The sequence below is a fragment of the Pan troglodytes genome, chromosome 12, assembly GCF_028858775.2.
Source record: "Pan troglodytes isolate AG18354 chromosome 12, NHGRI_mPanTro3-v2.0_pri, whole genome shotgun sequence".
Taxonomy (NCBI): Eukaryota; Metazoa; Chordata; class Mammalia; order Primates; family Hominidae; genus Pan; species Pan troglodytes.
The window spans coordinates 119,645,009-119,659,960 of NC_072410.2; the positions used below are offsets into that span (position 1 = coordinate 119,645,009).

General features: G+C 53.7%; 1 protein-coding gene across 23 annotated transcripts in view; it reads left to right on the forward strand.

Moving 5' to 3' along the window:
* EIPR1 (EARP complex and GARP complex interacting protein 1) overlaps positions 1-13,532 on the forward strand; it is a 179,061-nt gene extending 165,529 nt beyond the window's left edge. For all 23 annotated transcript variants that reach the window (XM_054677670.2, XM_063789369.1, XM_063789370.1 and 20 more), the window contains 4 exons: positions 4,817-4,953; positions 7,665-7,832; positions 9,248-9,415; positions 12,994-13,532. In XM_054677670.2, coding sequence (XP_054533645.1) covers positions 4,817-4,953; positions 7,665-7,832; positions 9,248-9,415; positions 12,994-13,168 — 648 coding nt within the window. In that variant the 3' untranslated portion in view covers positions 13,169-13,532. The remainder of the gene's footprint in view (positions 1-4,816; positions 4,954-7,664; positions 7,833-9,247; positions 9,416-12,993) is intronic.
* The last annotated feature ends 1,420 nt before the right edge of the window (positions 13,533-14,952 follow it).

Here is a 14,952-nt window from a genome sequence, read left to right on the forward strand (position 1 = left end):
TAAAGCCAAAAATTAGCTCACCCTGTGTTTCTGAAATAATGTGTACACTCGAATCATTGCTAGTTTTTGACGTAATGTTGCTACCAATTCTTCTCTTTAGGAAACTGTATTCCATCATTGCTGTTGGCAACATTTATTTTGACCTACTCCCCAGCTGGCTTTTACTAAAGGTTTTCTTGTGGCTTAGCGTTTAGGGTCGTGAATTTTCCAGCTCTGTTTTCTTCCTCGGTAGCTTTGCAAGGGGGACCCTCTCCTTGGCTCCTGTGTGTCACCCTGCACACTATATGGTTCCTTGGAGCTTGCTGTGGGAGCCACGCCCTCCCTCCCTGCAGTGCCTGTGCCCCCGCTCTGTGTCTGGGTCCATGCTGAGTGTATCTGGGAGCCCGCCTCCTGCACCAGCTGGAAAAGCTGCACCCTTGCCGCAAAGGTAATGAGAAGGAAGAGATGCTGTAAAATCTGATGGAGTGAAATAGGAAGGTGGGAGGTGCCTCTGATTTTATGCGCAGAGCACTCCCCTCTTTTGTTAACATCCCCCCTCCACCGTGGTTGATTGTTCCTGGCGAGTGCCTGGCCCGGCTGTGCCAGTCTACCTCCTTCTCTAGGAATTTGGGGTGAGGTCTAAGGGTTGGCTCATCTTTGGGTGCCTGGTCAGGGGGATGTCAGGCCCTGGTGTTGCCGGTGCCTTTGCCTCCCGCCCTGTGCACATACGGGAGCCAGGCCGGAGTGAGAGAAAGAAACGGAGCAGGTGTGGAGAGAGGGGCCCAGCTCAGGGTGGGAGCACGTGCCTGGGGCTCGGCAGCCCCAAAGCCCAATGTAGTTCCCACCTCTTGGTCCCGAGACACCTCAGGCTCCTCAGGTTCAATTTCCCTTTGCTAGCGCTAGTTCGTGTCCAGCGTCCGAGCTGCTGCACATGCTGCCGTCACCATGCGGAGTGCCCAGGCCCTGCCACCTCCCTGCCCATAGCCCAGACCTGCCCAGCCTTTCTGGTTCGGTCACTCTGTCCTGCTGACAGCTGGCCTGGACCCTGGCTGTCCTCAACAAGTTCAGTGCTTGGTTCCAGCCCTGTCCCCACTGTTCTGCCTGGTGCTGTGTCGGCTGCCTTGGTGAGCCTACCAGACTCACCGCGGATGCCTTGGCCTGGTGTTCATGACTCAAGCTTAATCCTGCCATGCTCACACATGCTTGCGTGTTCTGGTGTCTGCCCCTGCCCCCCTCCCTGCCCCGCCCCTGTGTCCACCTTTCAGTTCTGCACAGGCTTCCCGAGGCCCCACACGTGGCGGCTGCTCCCGCCTCCTCCTCTGTGTGCTCCTGGCGTTTTCCTGCTTGGTCCGTGTGTGGGACGCATGCCTGCCAAGTGTCCCCACACAGCAGGAATGCAATTAACATTTCCTGCACGGAGCAGAAATAGCCCTTCAGCTTACTGTGGAGAGAGGATCAGTAAGTCACCCTTGGCACATACGACAGTAGAGCGGATAGTTTACCAGGGATATCGTAAAACAAAAGCCCCGCGCTTTTCCTAAGGAGACATCCTTTGACTTCCTGAAAGTCACTTGGTTGTGGGGATGAAAGTGGTGGGCCAGGCTGGGCAGGGACCTGGGCACAGGGGAGCTGGGCCGGGGGCACACAGGAGGCTCTCCATAAACAAAAGAAGGAGCCCATCGGCAGCCATCCGCTTGGGGCTGGGAGGGAGCGGACAGGTCCACTCCTCGGCAACACCCAGCCTGCCGGTGCCCCTGTCCAAGCGATTCCTAGAGAGCTCCTCTGACCATCACCATGGCTATTCTTCTCCTGGCTCTCAGTGAGGCCCCAGGTGCCACCCCAGCCCTAACCCCCTTGCCTGTACCCAGATGTGGACACATACTCTCCCCATGCATGCCCAGATGCAGACACACCCATCACCTCTGCCTAGATGTGGACACACCCCCCAATGCGTGCCCAGATGTGGACACCCCCCCATGTGTGCCCAGATGCAGACACACCCCCCATTCCTGCCCAGATGCAGACACACCCTGTCACCTCTGCCCAGATGTGGACACACCCCCCATGCGTGCCCAGATGCAGACACACCCCTGTCACCTCTGCCCAGATGTGGACACACCCCTCCCCATGCGTGCCCAGATGCAGACACACCCATGTCACCTCTGCCCAGATGTGGACACAGCCCTGTTACCTCTGTCCAGATGTGGACACGCCCCCCCCATAGCTGCTCAGATGCAGACACAACCTCCTGGCTTCTGCCCAGATATGGAGTCACGGGTACCCTGTCCCCCCAGTGGGTCTCTTGTGTCCCCACCTTCTCTTGACCTCTTCTCACCACCACAAGGTGTTGCAGGAAGTCAGGGACTGCGAACAGAGGGACCTGCTGAAGCCGTGACAGAAGAACATAAATTGTGAAGATTTCATGGACATTTATCACTTCCCCAATCAATGCTCTTATAATTTCCTATGCCTGTCTTTACTTTAATCTCTTAATCCCATCATCTTCATAAGCTGAGGATGTATGTCGCCTCAGGACCCTGCGATGATTGCATTAACTGCACAAATTGTTCGTAAAGCATGTGTGTTTGAACAATATGAAATCTGGGCACCTTAAGAACAGGATAACAGCAATTTTCAGGGAACAAGGGAGAATTGTAAAGTCTGGCTGCCTGGGAGCCGGGTGGAACAGAGCCATATTTCTCTTATTACCAAAACGGATAAGATAAATATTGCTGAATTCTTTCCCCAGTAAGGAATATTAATAATTAACAGCCTGGGAAAAGAATGCATTCCCCGGGGGGCCTCTAAAATGGCCGCTCTGGGGGTGTCTGCCATATGCAGTTGCAGATGAGGGATGAAACACACCCTGGCCTCCTGCAGTGCCCCCAGGCTTGCTAGGATTAGGAAATTCCAGCCTGGCGAATTCTAGTCAGATGGGTTCTCTGCTCTTGAACCCTGTTAAGATGTTTATCAATGGCAATGCGAGCACAGTGGGACATGGAAGTTCATTAGTGGTTGTAGTTTCGCCCTGACCTTGTGATCTCGCCCTGACCTTCTGCCTTGTGATCTTCTGTTGCCCTTGAAGCATGTGATCTCTGTGACCCACACCCTATTCGTACACTCCCTCCCCTTTGAAAATTGCTAATAAAAACTTGCTGGTTTTACGGCTTACGGGGCATCATGGAACCTGCCGACATGTGATGTCTCCCCCGGACACCCAGCTTTAAAATTTCTCTCTTTTGTACTCTTTCCCTTTATTTCTCAGACCGACCGACACAGGGAAAATAGAAAAGAACCTACGTTGAATTATCGGGGGTGGGTTCCCCCAATAACAAGGCTCTGCAAGGATGGTGGCTTTCAGTTTCCAAAAACGTTTCCTAAGCATCAGAGCAGGCTTTCGGAGTGGGAGGTGAAGATGTGGCTCTTCCTGGGCCCGAGGCCTCCTCTCCCTGACTGAGCGCAGTGTCTGCATCTCTCACTGATGACCGCCCTTCTCGGCTTCTGACCAGGACTGTTTTGAGTTCTCAGTCTCTCGCACAGCCCATTTGCATAGGACTTGGGGGACACCAGGTCTTGTAGCTCACGCCTCCCAGTGGCCACCTCTGAAGTTGGGAGGCCTCTTGCTGGGAGACACCAGGAGCATCTGCAGCCAGTGCGCTCTTTCCAGAAAGCCCTTTGCCTGTGACTTAGACGGTGCCCTATTTCTCACTGGGAACTGCCCGTCTTTCTGTTCTGAGTGGTGGTTTCCAGGCAGAGCCCCTGCCTGTCTATGCAGTGGGCACTCACTCTGTGGGGACCTCCGGGACTTGTTCACTCCGAGCCTGGGTACCCAACCTGCCCTGGCCAGCAAAGCCCCTCGGTAAATCTTGTGAGATGCTGAATAAACTCCAGCACCAGCTCGGTCATTGGGCCTCTCACGGCCTGTCTAGCAGCTCGTTTGGACCTGCCCTCGGCCTGGCCAGGCCTGCCTCACCAGCCACCTGCCTCAGGCTCCTCTCAGAGGGCTCTGAAGAGCACAGCTGGTTTGAAAGTTAACGGAATTAGTGGTGGGAACTGTGTCCCTCAGGAGGACTTGGGGGCAGGTGTGACAGAGGACCCTGGGGCAGACCTGGACGCTTCCTGCCTAACAGTCATCCTGTGCATTGAAATTCAACCCCCAAATTGAAATAACGATGCAGCCAACATGCTCAGCCTTTGTGCGTGAAATCCTAGGCGAGCAGAGAAACGAGCTGGGGATCTCGCAGGCTCACAACTGGGCCCCACCCTCTTTTAGGCAGGAGGAGGTTTTAGCCCTAACACCAGCCCCACAGGGCCTTGCTGAGGCCTTCATGGTCAGCTCGCTGGCTTGGGGTGGTCTGATTAAATGCCAGGCGAAGGCCGTGTGGGCCTCGAGACGGAGGGAGGGAAGAGGGTGTGCACTGGAGACAGCATCTGACCGAGTGAATGTGTTTGTCCCTTTGTTATTCCGGAACCGGTCAGGTGGACCTGACTTGTTTTGTCGCTTTCTTTGGGGAAAGCCAGATGTTTGAGTTGTTTTGTATTGTTTCCCTTCAAGTTCGAGTTGATTATCTCTAATCACATACTTGCAAGCAAACGCTCTTTAATAGAGGCCTATTAATATGCTTTCTATTTTTTGCTGTGCTCAGTTTTATAGATTTCCCCAAGTAAGGTTCATTTTTGCCATTTAAGGAAAGGAAACAAAGAGCTTCCTGATTATTCTCAGTAATTATTGTCAATAATATCCTTGAGTGTGGGATATCCTCTCGCGTTTCTGAACAGACTTCACATTCTTCTTCTTCTTTTCTTCTTCCTTTGGAAAACATCATGACACTCCCAGCTGGCCAGCTCAGCATCCCTGGAAGGGAAGGGACAACTGAAGTTCACCTCAGGACGGTGGAGCCCACATCATAACTGCACCCAGGTGGCCACAGCGAACGACACCACCCTCCGTGGCTGGGACACCCGGAGCATGAGGTCAGTGAGCCCACCTGGCGCAGGCCCCACTTCCTTTCCTCCCTCACCGAGCAGAACCGGGATGATGGTGGAGCTGATGGTGAGCCACATGCCTTTGGGGGCGCATGGTTTGTCTTCATCTCGTTTTTGTAGGAAATCATAAATCTTCATCTTGTTTCTTCACCCCAAATTAAGCTAGCACATCCACTGCAATGGAACCGGTGCACCTCGGTGGCTGTTTAATGTTCCATATTGATATCTCTGCATTAGCAGGAGTTTATGATGAAAACTAGGGATTGGGGCTTTTGTAACACTGAGCGAGATGGGGACCACAGGGTGCCCGTGTCTGATGAGCCGCTGCAGGCTGACAGCTGCAGTCCCCAGGTTAAGTCTCTCCTGGGGTCGTCCTTGACCATAGCTGTGCCTTCTGGAGACACACCTATAGGGCAATCATATTTTGTCATTTAAGTAATTATACACAACAGCCAGCAGCTCTAATGGAACAAATAAGAGCGAGTTTTCCGTTCCAGTTGTGATTTTGATAGGCAAAGGAGTGATGGTAGCACGTCTGTTGCCGTGGCAACGGAAGCCCACACAAGCTTTTTTAAGATACAGTTTATCCCCTCAGCACACCATAATTTATCACCGAGCTGAAAAGACGGATGTCATACAATAACTCGTGTTGATTCCAGGGTGGGGACACAACTTTAGGTTTAGTTCCAAGGCCCCTCTGAAAACTCAGGGGCTAATAAAGAATCAATTGCCACTTCCTCCTTTGTGCACGTCCGTGCAGAGGGCTTGTTTGGTTTCCTAATCAGAAGCTGGAAACCACAGACTCAGCCCGTGATGAACGTCCTGCTGAAATCCATTTCTCCGTGTCCTGTGGTCATCGTGTCCTTTGTCTGCATGGTTTTTTGAAGGATGTGAAGAATTTCAGTATCTGAAAACAAGAAACTCAAAGACTGACATTACAGACCAAACAAATAAGCAAACAAAAAGATGCCTGTGGCTTTGATGGGTGACATCTGGCAGTGGCCTCATTTTGCCCGTGTTGTGTCTGTGGTGAGGACGTGCCAGCGCAGCACAGAGGGTCCTGGCGCCTTCTCAATGACTGTCATTTCTCCTTTTGCAAGCAGCTTTGGTTTGCATGGAGCCAGGATGCCTTTGGTGCTTTTTTAGGTGGTATGATGCTTTTGTGTGACAGTTACTGGTGATGGAGCATGCAGTAACCTTTAGTTAATACGTCGTGCATGTGCGACTGACCATCTAGTTCCCCGGGAATTTGCCAAGTTTTTAATTTTCTACCTTTGCCTGTTTCCCTTGAAAGATTTAAAAGTTTAGGTATTATATTTTAGGGAAGAAATATTAAGATATTGCAAAGGTGCAGGATATAAAAACCAGAAGATTTAAAAGTGGTTTAGGGCCGGGAGTTCTAATGTGAGAGAAAAAGATGAAAGGAATTGAGTTCATCTACTTTGGAGAGCAGAGAACAATGATGGTCTTCAGATAAGGGAAGCAAATTACAAGGCACAGAAGTTTCCCATTGCTCTTCAGCCCCATTGAGGCCTGCGGTGAGGAAGGTAAATGATGCAGGAGTGATTTCAGTCCCGCCCACGGCAGTGCTGGGGAGGCCGTGCAGGTAGGAGCCGCTGGGCAGCGCCAGGCCATGGGTTCTTTGCTCTCCTGGGCGCAGCCTTTTGTTCCAAGCCACTGTCCAGCCTCACTGGGTGACCTGCCCTCTGGGATTCATGACATCAGGGCCGTAGGCAGGATATTATGACTTCAGACCCTGCGAGGAGCAGCCAAGGACCATAGGATCCAGGGCAAAGTGAGATGTGTGAGTGCGTGTGTGCGTGTCTGCCCTCTCATGCATGGATGTGTGCATGTGTGTGTACATACATGTGTGGGCATGCACACAGATGCACGCGTGAGTGTGAGAACGCACGCACTGTGAACAGCCGTGTGACTCATTTCAAACAGTCCCCTTCTCCCACCCTGGAGCGAGTGGGTTGCACTGGCCACCAGCAGTGTTGGACCTGGAGCTGGTGTGGACAGTGGAATGGCAAGCCCAGCTGGCATGGTCCTTCCTGCTTTCATGGCCTTCCCCACTGCTCCTCCCTTTCTCTCTCTCTCTCTGTATATATCTATGGATAGATAGATAGCCGGCCCCTTCCTGCTTCCATGGCCTTCCCCACTGCTCCCCCCTTTCTCTTTCTCTCTGTATATATATAGTTCTATATATAGATAGATATTTTGTGTTGTATGTGTGTGTAAGTATATATATATAAAATTTCCCAACACTATATTCTACCTCAATTCCCTGTCTTTTTCTTTTCCTTCTTCACTGTGTCCCTCCAGAAATGTGTCAGGCATCCTGTCCAAATGTCTGGCTCAGTGTCCCCATGGCTGTTGCAGCCCCTCTGGCATGCTTTCATTTTCAAGATACCAAGTCACATTTTTGATGGCTACAAAGCAAAAATTCCTTCCACGGCTCGCCCAGAGGGTCACAGATACGCTTCTGGAGAGATGAGCGTGGTGCGACCACACAGGGTTGCTGGGATGGAGGAGCTGGCACCAGCCTCTTCCTGCAGGGCAGGAACGCCGAGGGGACGAGAGCACCCTGGGCCGGGGGATTAGACAGGGTCCCGGGAAACCAGTGTGTGCCCGCAGCACGCAGTGGCTTTTCCTAATCCATTTACTATTTTCCTTTGCTGTTCTTCCTTCTCCCTCAGCCAGATCTACTGCATAGAGAATGCCCACGGACAGCTGGTGCGGGACCTTGACTTTAATCCCAATAAGCAGTACTACTTGGCCAGCTGTGGAGACGACTGTAAGGTGAAGTTCTGGGACACCCGAAATGTCACCGAACCCGTGAAGACCCTGGAGGAGCACTCCCACTGGTAGGGCCGCTCCTGGCTGCTTCAGGGAGGAGGGGATTACGCAATTGATTTTGCTAATTACTTTACCATTGGGAAAGACACAAACCAGCTTAGTTTGTGCTGCTGTGAATCAATCAACCCAGTTTTATTTTTCCTAAAGAAACACTAATTCCAAATCTGAATGTTTGTGATTTATAAACGTAGGAAAAGAAGAAAAACATTAAATTCTGTTTTCTCTTGAAACAGTGCTGGTTCAAGTATGCAAAAATAAATGTGCACAGATGTTCACGCAACATTGTTTGTAATGCCAGAAACCTGGAAACCACCCAAATGTCCATCACTAGGGGACTGGTTAAGTAAATTAGGTGACATCCGTGCAGCGGAGATGATGCAGCTGTCGGGAGAATGTGAAGCATCTCTATGTGGCTGTGGGAAGATCTCTGAGGTCACTCATTCTCCCTAACATATTATTTGAATGTTTTTCATGTGCTGGGTACTTTTTGCTAAGTAAGTAAAAAGATGAAGTTGTACAATGGCATGTATAGCATGAATCCATTTTTATGCAAATAAAACGTGTGTGCCCACACGGGTGTACACAAGTGTGAGTGACACAGGTATGTGGAGGAAATGTCTGAAAGAGTAAGAGCCAAAATCTCATCAGGAATCCTCCCCAAGTCAAAAAGGGGCATTCACTCCCTATGGCCTGCATCTCTGTATCGTTTGAATTACTTATCTGAAGCTGTATGTTAAAACCCCGGATTGGTAGTGCACACTTCTGATAAATTCAGTGACTTGCTGGAATTTCCTGTGGTCTGAGTGGCTGGGCCTCCCTGTGCCCCTGGCCATGCTGGGTGCACCTCCTAGCGTCAAGGGCCTGGCACTGTCTGCCACCTGGGCCCTGGAGCTTGTTTTGGCCTCAGCATGACGGGAGGCAGAAGCTCCCAGGCTCTGGGACCCACGCCAGCAAGAAAGCTGATCCCAGTAGCCAAAACCAAGGACAGCCCTTGTGCCCCAGGAGGCCGCCATGCCCTGGTCTCAGGACCCACAGTCACTGCCAACTGGGAAGATGCCGTGAGGCTTGTTTGATATTACAGGATATCGCTAATCCACATGTTGCTTCTGGGGCAGTATTTTTTTTTTTTCGAATTTTAGAAAGCTTGTCTGAAATGTTGCGTGATAAGCCTTCTCCTCCTGTAGGTTTCGGCCAACATTTAGTCTTCCCTGTCTGTCTCTTGGGACTTAAGAGAAACCTACAGTAAACCCAACCTCAGCGGAAAACTGCCTTATGTCAGGTCAGGCCCTGTGACTGGGGGCCGATTGCCTGGCAGTGCCTAACGTGAGCCCCAGCCTAGTGGGGCCCTCAGAGCCGGTGTGGTCCATTGTTGGTGTTGCCTGCGGGTGACAGTTCATTTCAGCAGCTGCCTTGCCCTTTGCAGGGTGTGGAACGTCCGCTACAACCACTCTCATGACCAGCTGGTCCTCACGGGCAGCAGTGACAGCAGAGTCATCCTTTCCAACATGGTGTCCATCTCGTCGGAGCCCTTCGGCCACTTGGTAGACGACGATGACATCAGTGACCAGGAGGACCACCGTTCTGAAGAGAAGTAAGGGCACACACTGCAGAGTGGCTCACGCCGTACCAGAGCCTCCTGTCTGCACAGCCATCTCCCGAGCCAGGCTGTGTATGTAGAAAGCTTCCAGGAGTGCGTTTGGGGGACACTCTCCTTACCCACTGCAGCTGTGGGGACCCACAGTTCCAGGGGTGCCGTCATTAGCAGCCCAGGTGGGAGGCACTGCGGGTGGGTTAGGGTTAGGTGCGGTTTTAAAATAGATCTATTTGTGTTTGTATTCTTATTGAATGCCATCTGTAAGATTTAAAAGACTCACTGGTCTTCAAACTTGAGCATGAATAATAATAGAACGAATATATCCCAATCCTCACAGCACTCCCTGTAAGAGACGCATCACAGTCAGTGTCTTCACTGGCGTGGATTTGAGCGTGTTGGGGTCGGGTTGTTGGCCATCAGCTCACGGGCCTTCCACTGGCTGGTAGCAGGGCGGAGACTCCAGGCCAACCTTCCCAGTCTCAAACCCAGGTCCTACTTCACTTCTAGATACTCTACAAAATGTGGTCAACCATGATGTGTGTTTTCTAGTCACACCATCATGGTTCTGGATTTTCCCAAAGCTTTTTCCTATGCACCTTAATTTCTGATCCTAGGTGAGATGGGAGATCGCTAAGGGCACCCTCTTCATGCCCGCCTCTGGTCAGCGGTGCAGTGCCAGGTCCCCTGTGTCCTTGAGCAGTCCACCTTTACAAGTGGCAGCCGCTTCCTGGGGGGTGACTAGGTGCGATTCAGATGCAACCGCAGAGATTCTTGCCCCAGGTTCCAGAGGAAGGAGGTTCTGGAATAAAACCTTGTGAAGTTGGACAGAGCCCTTAGATACGATGGGGTCTGTCACTCTGTTTTGGGATCCTTTGCACTGTTTTTTGTCTGAATTCTCCCCCTACCCACCTGAGCTTGGTCTAAAATTCCTCTGTGAGAAGACCTCTTTCTTCTGACCCTTTCTGCAGTGGCGATGGGCCCATCTGATTGTCTCTGTCTTCGGACCCTTTCTGCAGTGGCGATGGGCCCATCTGATTGTCTCTGTCTTCGGACCCTTTCTGCAGTGGCGATGGGCCCATCTGATTGTGTCTGTCTTCGGACCCTTTCTGCAGTGGGGATGGGCCCATCTGATTGTCTCTGTCTTCGGACCCTTTCTGCAGTGGGGATGGGACCATCCGATTGTCTCTGTCTTCTGACCCTTTCTGCAGTGGGGATGGGCCCATCTGATTGTCTCTGTCTTCAGACCCTTTCTGCAGTAGGGATGGGCCCATCTGATTGTCTCTGTCTTCAGACCCTTTCTGCAGTGGCGATGGGCCCATCTGATTGTCTCTGTCTTCGGACCCTTTCTGCAGTAGGGATGGGCCCATCCGATTGTCTCTGTCTTCTGACCCTTTCTGCAGTGGGGATGGGCCCATCTGATTGTCTCTGTCTTCAGACCCTTTCTGCAGTAGGGATGGGCCCATCTGATTGTCTCTGTCTTCAGACCCTTTCTGCAGTGGCGATGGGCCCATCTGATTGTCTCTTTCTTCTGACCCTTTCTGCAGTGGCGATGGGCCCATCTGATTGTCTCTGTCTTCAGACCCTTTCTGCAGTGGCGATGGGCCCATCTGATTGTCTCTGTCTTCGGACCCTTTCTGCAGTGGCGATGGGACCATCTGATTGTCTCCGTCTTCGGACCCTTTCTGCAGTGGGGATGGGCCCATCCGATTGTCTCTGTCTTCAGACCCTTTCTGCAGTGGCGATGGGCCCATCTGATTGTCTCTGTCTTCGGACCCTTTCTGCAGTGGCGATGGGACCATCTGATTGTCTCCGTCTTCGGACCCTTTCTGCAGTGGGGATGGGACCATCTGATTGTCTCCGTCTTCGGACCCTTTCTGCAGTGGGGATGGGACCATCCGATTGTCTCTGTCTTTGGACCCTTTCTGCAGTGGGGATGGGCCCATCTGTTTGTCTCTTGACTCTGTTGCCTTTGTTTTGTTTTTGAGACAAAAAAAAACAAACAAAAAAGTCACCCAAGCTGGTGTGCAGTGGCATGATCATGGCTCACTGCAGCCTTGACCTCCTGGGCTCAGGTGATCCTCTCACCTCAGCCCCTCAAGTAGCTGGGACAACAGGCCCACGGCACCATGTCTGGCTAATTTTTTGTAGAGACAGAGTTTTGCCATGTTGCCCAAGCTGGTCTCAAACTCCTGAGCTCAAGTGATCTGCCCACTTCAGCCTCCCAAAGTGCTAGGATTACAGGCGTGAGCCAGACTCTGTTGTTTTTCTGTTCAATCCTTAGAAACTCGGTCTGCCATAGAATGGTATTTAAGCACACGCACGGTAGCATCTGCCCAGCGGTCTCTCGGTGCCTGTGGGCCTGGCTCCCTTTACCGTCCTCTCTGCCAGTGGCCCAGGGAGTCTGCACTTCCTCACCATGTCTGTCCCTGTTAGGGGAGGAGCCTGATGGGCCCGTTGGTCGGAAGACTGCTGGCGTTGTCTTCTGGGCGGCAGCGTCATGGGAGCAAGATAGGAAGGGAGGAGGTGATCAGGGCGACGCAGACTTCTTAGGACATCCCTCAGTCCTGATGTCCTGCTGCATTCAGGAAACCATGATTCCTCCTAAGGATTTGCACCTGGCATTCGTCCCACAGCAGCAGTTGACCACTGGCAGGTCCACTTTGTGGGAAGCCAGCTTCCCAGAGACCATGCGAGTTCTGGAGGGTCCGTCTTGCTGGGGGGTGAAGCATTTTCCCACAAAGAAATGCAAAAGCAGTTAGAATGCGGTACACAAATTATGTGGGAATTTTTTTGTGAAATGGGAAGGAAAGTGCCAGAGAAGCCTGTGTCCACCGGAAAGTGGCCGCTGTGAGCCGGGCAGGGCCCCCTCCCCATGCGCACGCTGTGCCGAGGAAGTGGTGCTTCTTGTGTGAGGATCCCCTGGTCAGGGCTCCCAGTGAGGGTAACTCACAGTCAAGGGAGGCGAGGTGGGAAACACCCTGGGGGAGGCCAGGCAGGTCACGCCTCTGCTGCTCCCACAGGGCCAGGGCGTCTTCTTCTTGGTGTCATGGGGGGATCCTCAGCCCAGCCCCACTCCCATCCTAGCAAGGCTCCTTGTGCCCCAGCCTCTGACTCCTACACAGCCAGGAGCTGGACCCGCTGCTTCCCAGGGTCCTTTCTGCTCAAGCAATAGGGGCGTTTACATCCTGTGTTACCCAGACACGGTGACTACTTCCCCCAGTCTTTCCCCTGAGCAAAGGAAGCCCTTGGAAGACCTCCAACAAAATATCAACCCAGGCACCCGGGGGCCAAGGACAGAAGAAACCAAGACACCATGTGCCAATGTCGCCGATTTCCATAAACCTTTTGAGAAATGCCCACTCCTCACAGTGACAGTGAGGGTTTCTGGGCTTCTGCAGGGACCACCCCACTGTCCTCAGTGTGGGCTCCTCTAATTCTTCCCATCCCACAGCGGAGAAAGCTGAGGCCCCAGTACCTCCCGTGTTTCCCGACGGCAGCCCTCGCGTCCTCCCTGCCCCTCTCCTGCCCGCCCCGCCGGAGCTGCCACGCTCACGTCTGCCTCTGTTGCATTGCAGGAGCAAGGAGCCCCTGCAGGACAACGTGATCGCCACCTACGAGGAGCACGAGGACAGCGTCTATGCCGTGGACTGGTCCTCGGCCGACCCGTGGCTGTTTGCCTCCCTGAGCTATGACGGGAGGCTCGTGATCAACAGGGTGCCCAGGGCCCTGAAGTACCACATCCTGCTGTGACTCCCGGGCCTGGGTTATCCAGGTCCCATAGGGTGGTTTTCCTCTTGGCAGATTCTCAAACAGTCGCAGCTCTTTGGAGGTGACTCGTTTTCCAGGTGTATCCCTTTCCGGGAGAGCCGCTGTTCCCTTCCTGTAGCAGCAGCATTTATGAATAGGGTGAATGGGGCTATTGTCGACGGCACAGCTAATGCCCGAACCCAGCCCCTGTCGGCAGAGACAGAGCCCCACATTGTTATGTGAATAACAACGTTTTCTGTTTTAAGGGTGTTAGGAGTTTCACTTTTTAAAAAAATGTCTGTTCCTGCAATAGTAACTCTTCTTTCTCTTGAGAGTAAAAAATGAAATAAAATAAATCCACGCTGCACAGGTGCTCGGCTCATTCTTTCAGGAGCTCTGCCCTGTGACCCCATCTCCTGGGTCTTTGTCCATTTTCTCTTTCCTGACCCAGGGAAAATGCAGATGGACAGACATGTGCTGTCTACGCCGCCCTAGCATGGAACTCCTGGGAGCCATGCTGGCTGCAGCAGTGGTGGGCACCTGGCTCGCGCCCTGGGCTGAGCTGGTGTGATGCATTTTCACTGCTGTAGACGCAGGCTCTGCCCGCCCTGGGCCTCCCCTGGTCTCTGCAGCCCATCCTGTGCTGTGTCCTGCCCACCCTGTGAGCCGGGCAGGGTCCCCTCCCCACGCGCACACACTGGTGGCCTTGGAGGTGCCGTCCTCCCTCACCTGGGAGCTTGGGGTTGGGCTCCCGCGTCTCAGTTGTCGGGGACCCCTCATAGGCTCCTACACTCATCAGTGCTTCTCCTTAGGAATCCTCAAACACTGACCTCGCAGCCTCTGTTCGTGGTTCCCTTGGGTGTGCGGGGTCTGTTCTCTGTGTCTGGTGCGTGTTCCCACTGGAGAAGCCACCTGGGCCCTGGACTCCGGGCTCCATCTCCCTTAGGCCTCCACCTGGCCAGGTGTCCCCGCAGGGGCCACTTCTGCGCTCTGCTGCCCCGATCACCTCATCTGTAATGATGGGGAAGGACGGGCTGAGCTCACAGGCCCATCAGCTCTGGGGTTTGACGATTCTAGGACAAGTCTTGCCCGACCTGCAAAAAGGACACGTTCCTGCTGCAGCGCCCCCCGCCAGTAGGTGTGCCGTGCTGCTAAGGACACTGTGCACCCAGAGGGCCACATCCTGGATTTTCTTTTCATAGATGAGAGTTCACAGCGAAGTGGAGGCCATAGAGGGAGAGGTGAAAAGGTGGGGTCCTGGGCGAGGGGACAAGTATGGGGGGGGTCCACAGGTGGGGGCTGTAGGGAGGGGTGCACAGCTGGGTGGGGCTGTTGGGAGAGGCACGCAGGTGAGTGGGGAGTGGGGAGGGGAACGCAGGTCGGGGGGCCATGGGGAGAGGCACGCTGGTTGGGGGGCCGTGGGGAGGGGTGCACAGGTGGGTGAGGAGTGGGGAGGGGAATGCAGGTTGGTGGGGCCGTGGGGAGGGGCACGCTGGTGGGGAGGCCGTGGGGAGGGGTGCGCAGGTGGGGAGTCAGGAGGGGCGTGCAGGTGGGGGGGGCCATGGGGAGAGGCACGCTGGTTGGGGGGCCGTGGGGAGGGGTGCACAGGTGGGTGAGGAGTGGGGAGGGGAATGCAGGTGGGTGGGGCCGTGGGGAGGGGCACGCTGGTGGGGAGGCCATGGGGAGGGGCGCGCTGGTGGGTGGGGCCGTGGGGAGGGACGCACTGGTAGGTGGGGAGTGGGGAGGGGCGCACTGGTGGGTGGGGAGTGGGGAGGGGCGCACAGGTG